The following is a 16,051-nucleotide window of genomic DNA, read 5'->3' as shown; positions in this document are numbered from 1 at the left end:
AAAAAGTAAGTACCATACACTCCATATCCTAAGACAGTAGTAGGACACCCTGATTTTTATGCAGAGGAGCAAATAGGTCATTTTAGGGGGGTCTCCCTTGCTCATTTTTGACCCAAAAAATCGAGATTTTCGATATTTAGTTTTTGAGCTGGAATGGAGGGCTAATCAATGTTGATTACGAAACCGGAATTCCCAATTAGATCAGACGAATATAACAAGAGATATTGCAGATTGAAATTTGCAACTTTTGAAAAATGCCATTTTCAAGATGAAAATCTGAACGGAGAGAGATAGGCTTTCAGGAATACTTGCTATAGATTCAGCATATTCGGAAACCTTTATTTTCATGATGAACTTTCAAATATCCGACGTTGTTCAAAGAAAAATCGAATTTATTGTTTTTCCATTTTTCATTTTCCAGATCACTTTGAACTGCTCTCTGGAGTGCAATTCTCTATTGAATCATCAACTGTTAGGTTCGGTTGAATCAAAAAAGTGAGTTTTATACACTCCATATCCTAAGACAGTAGTAGGACACCCTGATTTTTATGCAGAGGAGCAAATAGGTCATTTTATGGGGGTCTAAGCCCTTGCTCCATTTTGTCCCAAAAAATCGAGATTTTCGATATTTAGTTGTTGAGCTGGAACGGAAGCCTGATCAATGCTGATTACGAAACCGGAAATCCCAATTGGATCAGACGAATATAACAAGAGATATTGCAGATTGAAATTTTCAACTGTTGAAATGACATTTCCAAAATGAAAATCTGATCGGTGAGAGATAGGCTTTCCAGAATGCTCGCAATGGATTCCGCTTATTTGAAAACCTATATTTTCATGATGAACTTTCAAATATCTGACTTTATTTAAAAAAAAATCGAATTTATTGTTTTTCAATTTTTCATTTTCCAGTTCACTTTGGAGTGCTCTCTAGAGTGCAATTCTCTATTGAATCATCAACAAAAAATCGAGATTTTCGATATTTAGTTTTTGAGCTGGAATGGAAGCCTTATCAATGCTGATTACGAAACCGGAAATCCCAATTGTATCAGACGAATATACAAGAGATATTGCAGATTGAAATTTTCAACTGTTGAAAAATGACATTTCCAAAATGAAAATCTGATCGGTGAGAGATAGGCTTTCCAGAATGCTCGCAATGGATTCAGCTTATTTGAAAACCTATATTTTCATGATGAACTTTCGAATATCTGACTTTGTTTAAAAAAAAATCGAATTTAGTGTTTTTCAATTTTTCATTTTCCAGTTCACTTTGGACTGCTCTCTGGAGTGCAATTCTCTATCGAATCATAAACTGTTAGGTTTGGTTGAATCAAAAAAGTAAGTATTATACACTCCATATCCCTAAAACAGTAGTAGGACACCCTGATTTGTATGCAGAGGAGCAAATAGGTCATTTTAGGGGGGTCTAAGCCCTTGCTCATTTTTGACCCAAAAAATCGAGATTTTCGATATTTAGTTTTTGAGCTGGAATGGAAGCCTTATCAATGCTGATTACGAAACCGGAAATCCCAATTGTATCAGACGAATATACAAGAGATATTGCAGATTGAAATTTTCAACTGTTGAAAAATGACATTTCCAAAATGAAAATCTGATCGGTGAGAGATAGGCTTTCCAGAATGCTCGCAATGGATTCAGCTTATTTGAAAACCTATATTTTGTGACGAACCAGATTTTGCTCCGCCACAAAAAATTTAATTTTTCAACCGATACTTGCATAATAATGCCTGATAACCGAGATATTTTTGAAGAAAACCGAAATACTGTCATAGGGGGTGTACCGATAACAATAGTTGTGTGTTACGATTGAAAGGAGCCTTACCGATAATTGTTAGTTCATAGTTTTCCACCGGTCAGTCCATGTTAGTAGGAAAGACCGTATCTCTTATGTTTTCAGAATTCATTTATTTTAATAATTCTTTCCGTTCCACCATTTTTTGTTTGCTCTGAAAAAGTTCTCATAACTTTTTCTACTTTCCTTCTCATCCGTTGCCTCTGTCTGGTCTTTGGAAAGTCAGCCTTTGGAAATTTCAATCTGCAATATCTCTTGTTATATTCGTTTGATCCAATTAGGATTTCCGGTTTCGTAATCAGCATTGATAAGGCTTCCATTCCAGCTCGAAAACTAAATATCGAAAATCTCGATTTTTTGGGTCAAAAATGAGCAAGGGCTTAGACCCCCCTAAAATGACCTATTTGCTCCTCTGCATAAAAATCAGGGTGTCCTACTACTGTCCTAGGATATGGAGTGTATAATACTTACTTTGTTGATTCCACCAAACTAAACATTTGATGATTCAATAGAGAATTGCACTCCAGAGAGCAGTTCAAAGTGAACTGAAAAATGAAAAATGAAAAAACGATAAATTCGATTTTTCTTTAAAAAACGTCGGATATTTGAAAATTCATCATGAAAATATAGGTTTTCGAATATGCTGAATCTATAGCAAGTATTCCTGAAAGCCTATCTCTCTCCGTTCAGATTTTCATCTTGAAAATGGCATTTTTCAAAAGTTGCAAATTTCAATCTGCAATATCTCTTGTTATATTCGTCTGATCCAATTGGGATTTCCGGTTTCGTAATCAGCATTGATCAGGCTCCCGTTCCAGCTCAACAACTAAATATCGAAAATCTCGATTTTTTGGGTCAAAAAGGAGCAAGGGCTTAGACCCCCATAAAATGACCTATTTGCTCCTTTGCATAAAAATCAGGGTGTCCTACTACTGTCTTAGGATATGGAGTGTATAAAACTCACTTTTTTGATTCAACCGAACCTAACAGTCGATGATTAAATAGAGAATTGCACTCCAGAGAGCAGTTCAAAGTGATCTGGAAAATGAAAAATGGAAAAACAATAAATTCGGTTTTTTTTTTTTACAAAGTCAGATATTTGAAGGCTTGGTATGAAAATGAAGGTTTTCAAATACGCTGAATCTATTGCGAGCATTCTCAAAAGCCTATCTCTCACCGTTCATATTTTCATTTTGGAAATGTCATTTTTCAAAAGTTGAAAATTTCAATCTGCAATATCTCTTGTTATATTCGTTTGATCCAATTAGGATTTCCGGTTTCGTAATCAGCATTGATAAGGCTTCCATTCCAGCTCGAAAACTAAATATCGAAAATCTCGATTTTTTGGGTCAAAAATGAGCAAGGGCTTAGACCCCCCTAAAATGACCTATTTGCTCCTCTGCATAAAAATCAGGGTGTCCTACTACTGTCCTAGGATATGGAGTGTATAATACTTACTTTGTTGATTCCACCAAACTAAACATTTGATGATTCAATAGAGAATTGCACTCCAGAGAGCAGTTCAAAGTGAACTGGAAAATGAAAAATGAAAAAACGATAAATTCGATTTTTCTTTAAAACACGTCGGATATTTGAAAGTTCATCATGAAAATATAGGTTTTCGAATATGCTGAATCTATAGCAAGTATTCCTGAAAGCCTATCTCTCTCCGTTCAGATTTTCATCTTGAAAATGGCATTTTTCAAAAGTTGCAAATTTCAATCTGCAATATCTCTTGTTATATTCGTCTGATCCAATTGGGATTTCCGGTTTCGTAATCAGCATTGATCAGGCTCCCGTTCCAGCTCAACAACTAAATATCGAAAATCTCGATTTTTTGGGTCAAAAAGGAGCAAGGGCTTAGACCCCCATAAAATGACCTATTTGCACCTCTGCATAAAAATCAGGGTGTCCTACTACTGTCTTAGGATATGGAGTGTATAGTACTTACTTTTTTGATTCAACCAAACCTAACAGTTGATTATTCAATAGAGAATTGCACTCCAGAGAGCAGTTCAAAGTGATCTGGAAAATGAAAAATGGAAAAACAATAAATTCGATTTCTTTTCAAACGAAGTCAGATATTTGAAAGTTTGATATGAAAGTATAGGTTTTCAAATAAGCTGAATCCATTGCGAGCATTCTCAAAAGCCTATCTCTCACCGTTCATATTTTCATTTTGGAAATGTCATTTTTCAAAAGTTGAAAATTTCAATCTGCAATATCTCTTGTTATATTCGTTTGATCCAATTAGGATTTCCGGTTTCGTAATCAGCATTGATAAGGCTTCCATTCCAGCTCGAAAACTAAATATCGAAAATCTCGATTTTTTGGGTCAAAAATGAGCAAGGGCTTAGACCCCCCTTAAATGACCTATTTGCTCCTCTGCATAAAAATCAGGGTGTCCTACTACTGTCTTAGGATATGGAGTGTATAGTACTTACTTTTTTGATTCAACCAAACCTAACAGTTGATTATTCAATAGAGAATTGCACTCCAGAGAGCAGTTCAAAGTGGACTGGAAAATGAAAAACGGAAAAAAAATAAATTCGATTTTTTTTTTTAACAAAGTGAGATATTTGAAGGCTTGGTATGAAAATGAAGGTTTTCAAATACGCTGAATCTATTGCGAGCATTCCCGGAAGCCTATCTCCCACAGTTCAGATTTTCATTTTGGAAAAGTCATTTTTCAAAAGTTGCAAATTTCAATCTGCAATATCTCTTGTTATATTCGTCTGATCCAATTGGGATTTCCGGTTTCGTAATCAGCATTGATCAGGCTTCCATTCCAGCTCAAAAACTTAATATCGAAAATCTCGATTTTTTGGGTCAAAAATGAGCAAGGGCTTAGACCCCCCTAAAATGACCTATTTGCTCCTCTGCATACAAATCAGGGTGTCCTACTACTGTTTTAGGATATGGAGTGTATAATACTTACTTTTTTGATTCAACTAAACCTAACAGTTGATGATTCTATAGAGAATTGCACTCCAGAGAGCAGTCCAAAGTGAACTGGAAAATTGAAAATCGAAAATCAATAAATTCGATTTTTTCTTAAACGAAGTCAGATATTTGCAGGTTTGGTATGAAAATGAAGGTTTTCGAATACGCTGAATCTTTTGCGAGCATTCCCGAAAGCCTATCTCCCACCGTTCAGATTTTCATTTTGAAAATGTCATTTTTCAAAAGTTGCAAATTTCAATCTGCAATATCTCTTGTTATATTCGTCTGATCCAATTGGGATTTCCGGATTCGTAATCAGCATTGATTAGCCTTCCATTCCAGCTCAAAAACCAAATATCGAAAATCTCGATTTTTTGGGTCAAAAATGAGCAAGGGAGACCCCCCTAAAATGACCTATTTGCTCCTCTGCATAAAAATCAGGGTGTCCTACTACTGTCTTAGGATATGCAGTGTATGGTACTTACTTTTTTGATTCAACCAAACCTAACAGTTGATGATTCTATAGAGAATTGCACTCCAGAGAGCAGTTCAAAGTGAACTGGAAAATTGAAAATCGAAAATCAATAAATTCGAATTTTTTTTTAAACAAAGTCAGATATTTGAAAGTTTATCATGAAAATATAGGTCTTCAAATAAGCTGAATCCATTGCGAGCATTCTGGAAAGCCTATCTCTCACCGATCAGATTTTCATTTTGGAAATGTCATTTTTCAACAGTTGAAAATTTCAATCTGCAATATCTCTTGTATGTTCGTCTGATCCAATTGGGATTTCCGGTTTCGTAATCAGCATTGATAAGGCTTCCATTCCAGCTCAAAAACTAAATATCGATAATCTCGATTTTTTGGGTCAAAAATGAGCAAGATAAGATAAGATAAGATAAGATAATTTATTGGTGCTACTTTACAAAATACACTGTATTGCACAAGTCATATTTCAAAATAGGAATAGGATGATTTAACCATCTCATATCACAGTCAAAAATTATATAAAAAACATTTCACAAGAATAAAAAAACACCTGGACACTACAAATTTGGGAGGACACAATATACCATTCCAATCAAAAATAAGGAATATAGTAAATATTCAATAATTTATTTCAAAAGATGTCAGGTCACTGGACAAGAACTCCTGCACACTCCAAAATGCATTTGTCGTCAATATTTCATTGATTCTTTTGTTGAATTCTTTAGGATTGAGCCTCTTTACCTCCATAGGTAACTTACTGAAAAGTTTATGAGAGATGAAATTGGGACCATTCTTCGATTTTTCAAGTCGCATATACTTGGATTTTATATTATTTCTGTATCGTGTGTGATAATCATGGGTGTCCCCATATTTGGGGAGATCCCTGATATTATTATATGCATAGACAAGGCATTCATGAATGTATATAGATGGAAAAGTGAGAATCTTTAGTTCTTTGAAAGCGCTCAAGCAATCATCCCTATATCCCAGACCAGCCACTATTCTAACCGCTCTTCTCTGCAGTCTGAAAATTTTCTCCCTACTGGAACAGTTACCCCAGATGAGTACACAATATCGCAGGTGTGATTCGATGAGGCTGTGATAGGCAACCTTAACAACCTTCTTGGATACAATGTTAGCTAAGTTACGTAGTAGAAAGATATTCTTGGTCACCTTTGACGCTGTTTCATTGCCATGAGGAATCCATGTGAGACCAGAGTCCAGATGAACTCCCAGAAACTTTATCGACTCATTGGCATTATGATCTTTAAGTCCTCTTAAGTTGAACAACATGGTGTCAGTCTTCTCTTCATTACAAACAAGCTTGTTCAGTGCGAACCACTCCTTATCCCTTAATTCTGCTGCACACGCCAGCTGCTCAGCTCCTCGCATCTCCTTATGCTCCACAGTTATTCCCGAGTCATCCGCCCATAAGAGATGTTCGTAGGCCGCCATGAAAAAAGAATAAAGATTATGAATAGTAGGGGTCCTAATATAGAACCCTGTGGCACCCCAAGACTTAATTGACCCTCTGTGGACCAAGTATTGTTGCAGAAAACCCTCTGTGTTCTGTTGAAGAAATAGGACCGAATGAGTCCGAGACCAACCTCGTCAAAACCGTATTTCGAAAGCTTGTCAACAAGAGCCTGCGGCGGTACGCAGTCGAAAGCTCGGCTCAGGTCTAAAAATATTGATAGTGAAAGCGAACCCCTCTCAAAACAATCCAGCGTGTACTCAACAAACCGCATTACAGCATCACATGTACTTGACCCTCTTCTATATCCGTATTGGTTCCTGTGAAACAAATTTTCTTTCTCAAAATAGTTCATTATCTGCACGCAGATGATCCTCTCGAAGACCTTTGAGAATATAGGGAGTAAGGAAATCGGTCTATAGTTTTTTTTATCATTCTTATCTCCCTTTTTGTGTATTGGGATTACCTTCGCCACCTTCAGACAATCTGGGAAAACCCCCTCCTTAATGCAGCGGTTTATTATCTTAGTGAGAGGCCCCACAATATGATTTATATTTCTTTTCAAAAGTGTTATTGACAGACCGTAGTAGTCCCTGGATTTACTCCCCTTCAGCGAATTTATTATATCCTTTGTATTGTTAAATGATACTTCATGAAATTGAAAATCACCTGCACGCCGATAATTTGCTTCCACGGATATCCCAGGCCCTGAAATATCAATATTCGGCAAATTATTCACCAGTTCATGTGGCAATGAAACAAAGTAGGAGTGCAACTCCTGTGAGCTCAAGGGTATAGACGAAACCACCTCTGACCGCCTCTTACTATTTATTATTTTCCACATATTCTTGCTAGGGTTACTGGAATTCAAGATGAAATTGTCATTAGCTGTCCTACGTGCTCTGCGCAGTGCTGCCCTGTACTCGCCACGTGCTCTGTTCCTCAATACTTTCATGTCATAATTTTTGAAATGATTATACAGATCATTGTAAAGTCTCACCTTCTCCCTCATCTCACGCAATTCAGCAGAGAACCATTTTACTCCCGAGTCGCAAGTTCTAGCTTTTATAACAACCTCTGGGAAAGATTCTTGGTATATTTCTATGAAACACCTATGAAAACTTTCAAAACAATCTCCTGGTGACAAAGACATATCATCTATAAAAGTCCAATCTTGTTCACTCAACAAGTTATGCATCCTACAATAGCCTACCTGTGTCAATGGTCTGCACCTGCTATTAGTGATGGAAGTGGTGGGTGCTGAATGCATTGGGATACTAATGCGCTGTGCATCATGGTCCGAAAAATTCACTCTCAGAATTTTGGGGAAAAAACTGCACAATTCTGTGTTCCTTACAAATATATTATCTATAATTTATCCATTCTTGTGGGCTCAAAAATAGTCTGTTTTAGGCCATAAGACTCAAGAACCTCCACCAGTGCTACAGCATTCCTATCCAGTGTATCATTCCCATACATGCTGAAAAACACATTAAAATCACCTGCAATAGCAAGATCATCATGAATATCCACCAAGTTCAAAACATTTTCAAGTATTTCCAAAAAATTCCCGAAATCACCATTAGTTGAGCGATAAATTGATATTAGGGTTAATTTCTGTGTTTTTATTGCAGCTATTTCACAGTCAAATTCCACTGACAAACTCACAATATTCCCCAGTACTTCGTAGTCATGGTTTCTACTCAAAATCATGGAACCACCACGCGATTTTTTCGTTCTGGAGAAAATGGAAGCTACGTGCCATCCACCTGAGGAGCAAGAGTCAGCTATCTCCGGCGAGAACCAATGCTCCGTCACACAGATAGCATCATGCATTTTGTTTTCCATGAGAAACAAGTCCCATTCATTCACCTTGTGGGAAGTCAATCCCTGAATATTCAAATGTATCACTCGGAAGGTGCATTTATTATCTCCAGCTTTGTTGTCGTTCATGTTCGGCCCTTTTGTACAACTTTCCTGTGGAAAAACATCGACACATATGCATCTTTCGGCCAGAGATCACATGATTTCGCTCTTTCCAGATTTTCTTCATTAATAGAGACTTTGTAGGAACGATAACACTCAGGATGTTTGGAATTCAATTCGGTGCATACAGCCTCCGTAAAATTCTGTTTCACCATGTTAGTGAATTCAGATGATGTTGTTTGTGTATTAATTCTTGAAACGAACAGGGATATAGTCTTAGTTATAGCTTTTATGGAGCTATCAGTCGCTTTCCCCATGATTAACCATTTATTATCATATTTCCCCTTTTGTTTGACTGGCCTGACAGATGCCTTGTTTGTTTTGAGTTGTGGATTCTTATCTGCGACATTCTCTGACGTTTGTTTGATGTACAAATTTCTATCGGTTGTTGACATTGATTCATTTGAGCTACCAAACTCCATGTTTGTTTCATCCTTGTTAGTACTAACTTCCAAAGATGAGACGAAGACTTCACAATTATCCTCGCCAACAGTAGACTTCGGATTCACCATTTTCACCGGACGTTCATTTTCCTTTTCCGCAGAATTTGTGTTTTCAGATGTCGGCAATAATGATTTCTTCACTGGTTGCAAGGAGCCAGTTGAAAAACCGACAGATGGCTTCTTTGATGCTGATGTACCGTCTCCGAATTTCTCCAAGATACTAATATAATTTTTCAATATTTTTATTTTATCATCAAGTTCATCAATCAACCTGTCTTTACCCCCAATGATCCTGTTCAAGTATTCCACCTCCAGATCTACATTCTTTTCTTCAACAGTATCGCCATTCTTTGGGACTTCATGGGCGTTATCTGCTCCAAACATTTCATCCTCCACAGTCAAACTATGGAGTTGGGAAACGGAATTTTCGAAACACAGTTCATTCAGACCACTAAGACGTGTTCTCAGCTTCTCAACTTCCAACTCTGCTTGTTTCAGTTTTGAGGTTATATCATCGCAGCAGAGCAATCTTCCTTTTTGGTCCACAAAAATACCACAAACTTTCAGTACACAACTAAAATGATATGAACTACTGCATCTAAAGCACGTTATGTAAGTTTTCACTTCTTTTACACATTTCTTGCAATAAATTTCCACACCGTTATTCGTACGTGGCGGAGCCATTGCGAGAGGGGGGTTAGACCCCCCTAAAATGACCCCTTTGCATAAAAATCAGGGTGTCCTACTACTGTCTTAGGATATGGAGTGTATGAAACTCACTTTTTCGATTCAACCGAACCTAACAGTTGATGATTCAATAGAGAATTGCACTCTAGAGAGCACTCCAAAGTGAACTGGAAAATGAAAAATTGAAAAAAAAATAAATTCGAGATTTTTTTTTAAACAGAGTCAGATATTTGAAAGTTTATCATGAAAATATAGGTTTTCAAATAAGCTGAATCCATTGCGAGCATTCTGGAAAGCCTATCTCTCACCGATCAGATTTTCATTTTGGAAATGTCATTTTTCAACAGTTGAAAATTTCAATCTGCAATATCTCTTGTATATTCGTCTGATCCAATTGGGATTTCCGGTTTCGTAATCAGCATTGATAAGGCTTCCATTCCAGCTCAAAAACTAAATATCGAAAATCTCGATTTTTTGGGTCAAAAATGAGCAAGGGGTTAGACCCCCCTAAAATGACCCCTTTGCATAAAAATCAGGGTGTCCTACTACTGTCTTTAGTATGGAGTGTATAATACTTACTTTGTTGATTCAACCAAACCTAACAGTTGATGATTCTATCCCTAATAGCACACAACGTCCTTGGGACGTCCAATTCATGTCCATTTAACGTCGGAACGTCCATGTACTTGATTTGTATGTCCTTTGGACGTCCGTTTCCGGACAGTTTTAGGACGTCCAAGATGGATATCCATTGTTAGTCCAATTTATGTACAATGTCCGTATCGGATATCCATTGGATGCCTGTGATGGACATAATACGGACCATATGACACATGTCCGTATCATGTAGTCCCAAAATGGTCCCTGACCGACTTAATACATGCAATGTCAAATATATGTCCTTACTGGATATCCATTAGTTGTCCGAGATGAACATAGTACGGACCATATAACTTATATACATATATATATTACATGGTCCGTATAACGTCCATCGCGGACACCTAGTGGATATCCGGTAGGGACATCTTTTGAATGTCCATACCGGATATTCACTAGGAGTCCGTAATGGACCTAATATGGACTAAATAACATGTATATATTACATGGTCCGTATAACGTCCATGACGGACACCTATTGGATATCCGGTAGGGACATCTTTTGAATGTCCATACCTGTTAAAAATTGGAGGAATTTTTAACCCAACTCTACCACTCGATGACATCTCTAGCAACTCAGTGACTACGTTTATCGTTACATGCTTCTGTGAACGTAACCTTTAAATCGCTGTCAATCAGCTGTTCAAAAAAACCGGTGGAACCTGTTGAATCTGCTCAATTTAATTCATTCTCTTTAGATTCTTCGTTCGCTCAAGTGAATTGGAACTTGGTCTAAATTCTTAACGTGATTTTTAGTGCACTCTCAACTTTTTTCAATCAGCTCAAATCTAATAATATTATTTTATATTATACTAATCAATCGATCAACATCTCAAAAAGGTACAGTATTTTTTCACTCAACAAAAAATGTAATCATTTTTTGCATGTGTCACGTTAGAATATCATTCTACATAATTTTCCTCTCAACATTCACTCCATCGCTATGCATTTTCTCACAATTACATTTGCAATATTCTGCTCTACATCTCTCTATCATATTTGCATGTATATTTTCTCAATTTTCTCCAAATCTCTCAATCAACCACGTGCTCAATGTACCTAACTGCTTCAACCTTCTCAAAATGCATCGATATTTCATTCACTGTGAATCACATCACCTCGACAATCACTCACATTTTAATTTCTCTAATTTTAGCACCAAGTTCACATTTCACACCACTCTATTAGAAGCTTATATACTTGTATTCACTCTCATTTTATATACATGTCACCTCAGATTAACTTTACATCTCTTACGATCAGACTTCTCAGGCCTCTTAAGTTTCAGGTACCTCTACGCTCAAGTTGGACACTTCGAAGGCTTCTCATAGACCAGATCGAGATCCATCTCACTACACTCAGAACTCTGAATAATGGAATACACTCTATCAACTCTATTGGACAGACTGGTTTGTGATAATGCTCGAGGAGGTCCAATCTGATTTCAACTCAATAAGTATAATTTATTATACACTTTTGCATGTCTCTATTACCTGAAACTTATGATACCTTATTTATTTTCTCTAACGTTGTGAACTGCTCTTCTTGTTTCATCTCAATTATGAATACTATTCATTAATTCTTTCTACGTTTACAATATTTCATTTCTCTACATTGCATTTGTAACACAACTCACCTCAATTTATGTACTCTCATACAACACCTTCTGCTTTTCTAATAGATTTGCTATTCCTGTAAGCGTTGGTAATCATCTCTCTACATTACATTTGTAACACAACTCACCTCAATTTATGTACTCTCATAAAACACCTTCTGCTTTTCTAATAGATTTGCTATTCCTGTAAGCGTTGGTAATCATCTCTCTCTCATTCTGTCTCATTACACCTGTCTCACTACATTACATATCTCTAACTTCTCAAGTTATCACTGCAACCTTCTGTTTTTCTGATAGCGAGACAGTTTATGAAATCGTAAACTCTATCACTGTAAACGTTGTGCTTGCATGATAACACTCACATCAATTCATAACTATCAAGCTCAATTATTATGCAACTCAAAATACATAGACACGTTTTTAAGTAGATCTATCTCAATTCTCTCAATTCTTATCAAACGCATAATAATTGATCTTGTTACTCGATACATGAAATTCACTCAACCTGCTCTTTCTCTCAAGCAAATACAACGTTGATTTTCTCATTGAAACATTACTCTCAAATTCTCTTAATAACTTCTCAATAATTGTAAATAGGTTCACTCTGTTTAGATGTTGTATTTAATTTTACTTCATGCGAGTGTCTATTTATTATGTGACGTGTTTGATATACAATAAAGATTTTATTTTACCATCTCCAACTCAATCATTTGGTAACAGTCCACTTTTAAGTAATTGCCAAAAATCTCAACACCCAGATTTTTGAACATTTGGTCCTTCGGGCCGGATGGTTGAGTTGGAATAATCATTCATTCATATCACATTCTTCTCAAAAAGGTCATGTCTCAAAAGTCGGGAAGATCTTCTCCATCTCCAAAAGAGGATGACGCTCAACTCCAGGTCCCTCCTACTCGATCATCCAGATCTTCCACATCTTCGCAGCCTGATGTGGGACCTCAAACTCGCTCGGCTGGTCTTCCCACCAACCTCAAATTGAAAGTCGCTACTCAACTGAGTAGACTACAACTCATGAAGGACATCTTCTCCAAGCTGTCCAACATCTCAACATGGACTGTGCAAGACCTGTCACACACTCAAGAACAGCTGCAAGACCTTCATAAGAACTTCTCAAAGACTCACTCGTATTTTGAGTCAGCGTGGCCTGAGTCTTGTCTCGACCACGAATACTTCGCATCCTCAGTCTTCTTCGAGGAATACTCTCTATACCAATCAGCCATCTCGAAATTAAGACAACTCAATATGTCACTCAATCCTTTGGATTCACAGCCATCCACTTCTGCTCAAGTCCCTCAGCCTTCTCAAACTCGTCCTCGATTGCCTGACATCTCAATTCCCACCTTCTCAGGCGACTTCTCAAAATGGCCTGCCTTCCGAGACCTTTTTCAATCCCTCGTGATCAACAGCACCTCAATTTCTGACATTGAAAGGTTACATTACCTTCGAACATGTCTCTCTCAAGAACCTCTCGACACCATCTCCAGTCTTCCCTTAACGGAAGTCTCGTTCCCCATAGCTTGGAAGAAGCTTATGGATAAATATGAAAATAAAAGGCTGCTCCTCTCTTCTCAATACTCAAAACTTCTCTCCTTCTCATTGGCGAATCAGAAAAATTCTACCGCCTCATCTCTTCGTCAATTTATTGACAGCATCGTCAATCCTCTCCAAAGTTTGAAAGCAGGTGAAGATCTAGAGCAGAACAATAATCTTTTGGTGTTTCATATCATCAACCGTATGGATCACGCCTCTCGCACTCATTGGGAAACTCTCATCTCCTCTAATAACGAATTTCCCTCCTTCGCTCAGTTGATGGAGTTCCTCCAATCTCGCTCCAGAGCTCTAGAATGGACTGAGTCCAATCAGAGACAGTCATCTCAAGAATCCTCTCGCTCTCGCACAACAGTGCACACCATCTCTCAAAAGGTTACTGCTCCAATTAAACCTTCTCCTCCACTCATCTCAAGCAAATCGGCCTCCTCGAACACTCCAATCTCGAAAGTCTCTTCTATGCCGGGCTACACCTGTGATGATTGTGGACGCGACCACTTCGTTGCAGATTGCCCTCGCTTCTCCAAGCGCTCACCTCAGGAAAAAGCTGATGTGGTGTTACTTCGCATCCTCTGCTCCAACTGCCTCGGTAGACATCATCGCCACTCTTGCAGAACGACAAAGATCTGCAAAATCTGTGGAAGTCGTCATCATACACTTCTACATGATGCTCCTCTCAGCAGTAAACCACACTGCAAAGTTCCACCGGTACCCCCTCGAGTGCTTCCACAATACGCTCTCACATCTCAAAAATCGGCTCAAAGGGAGGTGAGTTCTAGCAACTCAGCTCTAAAGCCGTCAAAATAGTTCGAAGAAACGTTGAATTATTTTTCTTCAGCTACCTCAACCACGACTCAACACTCTCCTCGCCACTGCCATCGCCCATCTCATCACCTCAACAGGATCACACACGGTTCGACTACTCATCGACAGTGGATCCGAGCTGACCTTCATCTCTCAAGATCTAGCCAGAAAACTCAACATCTCTAGAAGGAAGTCGCATGTTGTAATTGTGGGAATTCATGGAAAGACTTCTAAGACACAAGGATCTCTCGCCCTCACTCTCAAGTCGACGTATGACCATCAAACCATAAATATTGATGCTCACATTCTTTCATCATCTTTCTCTAATCTGCCTTCCTTCTATACATGTTTTCAGCAATCTCTACATCTCCAGCATCTCAAGTTAGCTGATCCAGAATACCACATCTCAAGAGCCATCGACATCATTTTGGGTGCTGATGTATATGGCTCAGTTGTTCTTCCTCAGATGAAAAAAGGCCCTCCATCATCTCCAATCGCGCAACTCTCAATCTTCGGCTGGCTAATCCTAGGACCTGTGTGTCAAGAACAGGAACGCCTTCCAATCCAATCTCCAATGTTTCACACTGTTCAAGATGAAGACTTACATCATCTCCTCACTAAGTTTTGGGAACAGGAAGAAATTCAACCAACGTCTACGTCACATCTCACCTCTGACGAGCAAGAATGTGAAAACCACTTTGTCTCCACTCACTCAAGGCTCTCCTCTGGGAAATACATGGTAAGATTACCATTGAAATCATCTATTGACGTCTTAGGTTCTTCCAGACAACGAGCCTTCCGATGTCTGCAAGCCTTGATTCGGAAATTCGACAAGGATCCTGACTACTCTCTGCTCTACCACCAATTTCTCGATGAATATGAACTCCTCCAGCACATGCAACCAGTCTCGTCAGAAAAGGTCAACTCAAGATATTTTCTTCCTCATCATGGTGTTCTCAAAACAGACAGCTCTACAACGAAACTGCGAGTAGTCTTCAACGGCTCCAGCCCCACCTCAACTGGTATTTCTCTCAACGATATTATGCACACCGGAGCGAAACTACAACTCGACGTGATTGATGTTCTTATGTGGGTGCGTAAATTTAAATTTGTCTTCTCTACAGATATCACAAAGATGTACAGACAGATTCTTGTTCATCCTGATGATTGGGATCTTCAAAGTATCGGTCACATACGGAACTAGATCAGCTCCATTTTTGGCAATCAGAGTTCTTCTCCAACTTCTCAAAGATGAGGGTCACAACTTTCCTTTAGCCATTCCTCCATTAACAAAAGGTTGTTATGTTGATGATATTTGTGGTGGAGCAGATACTGAACATCAACTTCTCGAAATTGCCAAACAACTCCAGAACCTTTGCATGGCGGCCGGCCTTCCGCTAGCAAAATGGCAGTCAAACGTCTCAAGTCTCTCTCACGTCGTTCAAGAGGAAGAATCAACACCCACTCCAATCTCATTCGATGAAGGTTCTCACTCAACTAAAGTGTTAGGTCTAATCTGGTACCCTCAAGAAGACTATTTCACTTTTAAAGTCAGCTCCAATCTATC

At 38.2% G+C, this 16,051-nt stretch overlaps 1 protein-coding gene across 1 annotated transcript; it reads left to right on the top strand.

Annotated features, from left to right (window-relative positions):
• The first annotated feature begins 11,270 nt into the window (after window positions 1-11,270).
• Window positions 11,271-15,688, top strand: LOC123319441. The gene is made up of 4 exons (XM_044906462.1): window positions 11,271-11,339; window positions 12,952-13,562; window positions 13,782-14,448; window positions 14,519-15,688. The coding sequence occupies exons 2-4, from the start codon at window positions 12,955-12,957 to the stop codon at window positions 15,686-15,688; spliced, it is 2,445 nt and encodes an 814-aa protein (XP_044762397.1). The 5' UTR covers window positions 11,271-11,339; window positions 12,952-12,954.
• The last annotated feature ends 363 nt before the right edge of the window (window positions 15,689-16,051 follow it).

This window comes from Coccinella septempunctata, chromosome 1 (genome assembly GCF_907165205.1).
Source record: "Coccinella septempunctata chromosome 1, icCocSept1.1, whole genome shotgun sequence".
Classification (NCBI taxonomy): Eukaryota; Metazoa; Arthropoda; class Insecta; order Coleoptera; family Coccinellidae; genus Coccinella; species Coccinella septempunctata.
This window is presented reverse-complemented; position numbering and strand designations above follow the sequence as displayed.

Coding starts and splice junctions, on each gene's coding strand:
- LOC123319441 (XM_044906462.1), top strand. CDS start 12,955: ATGTCTCAAAAGTCGGGAAGATCTTCTCCATCTCCAAAAGAGGATGAC. Junction 13,563..13,781: donor TCAATTTCTGACATTGAAAG/GTTACATTACCT, acceptor ATTTATTGACAG/CATCGTCAATCCTCTCCAAA. Junction 14,449..14,518: donor AAAAATCGGCTCAAAGGGAG/GTGAGTTCTAGC, acceptor ATTTTTCTTCAG/CTACCTCAACCACGACTCAA.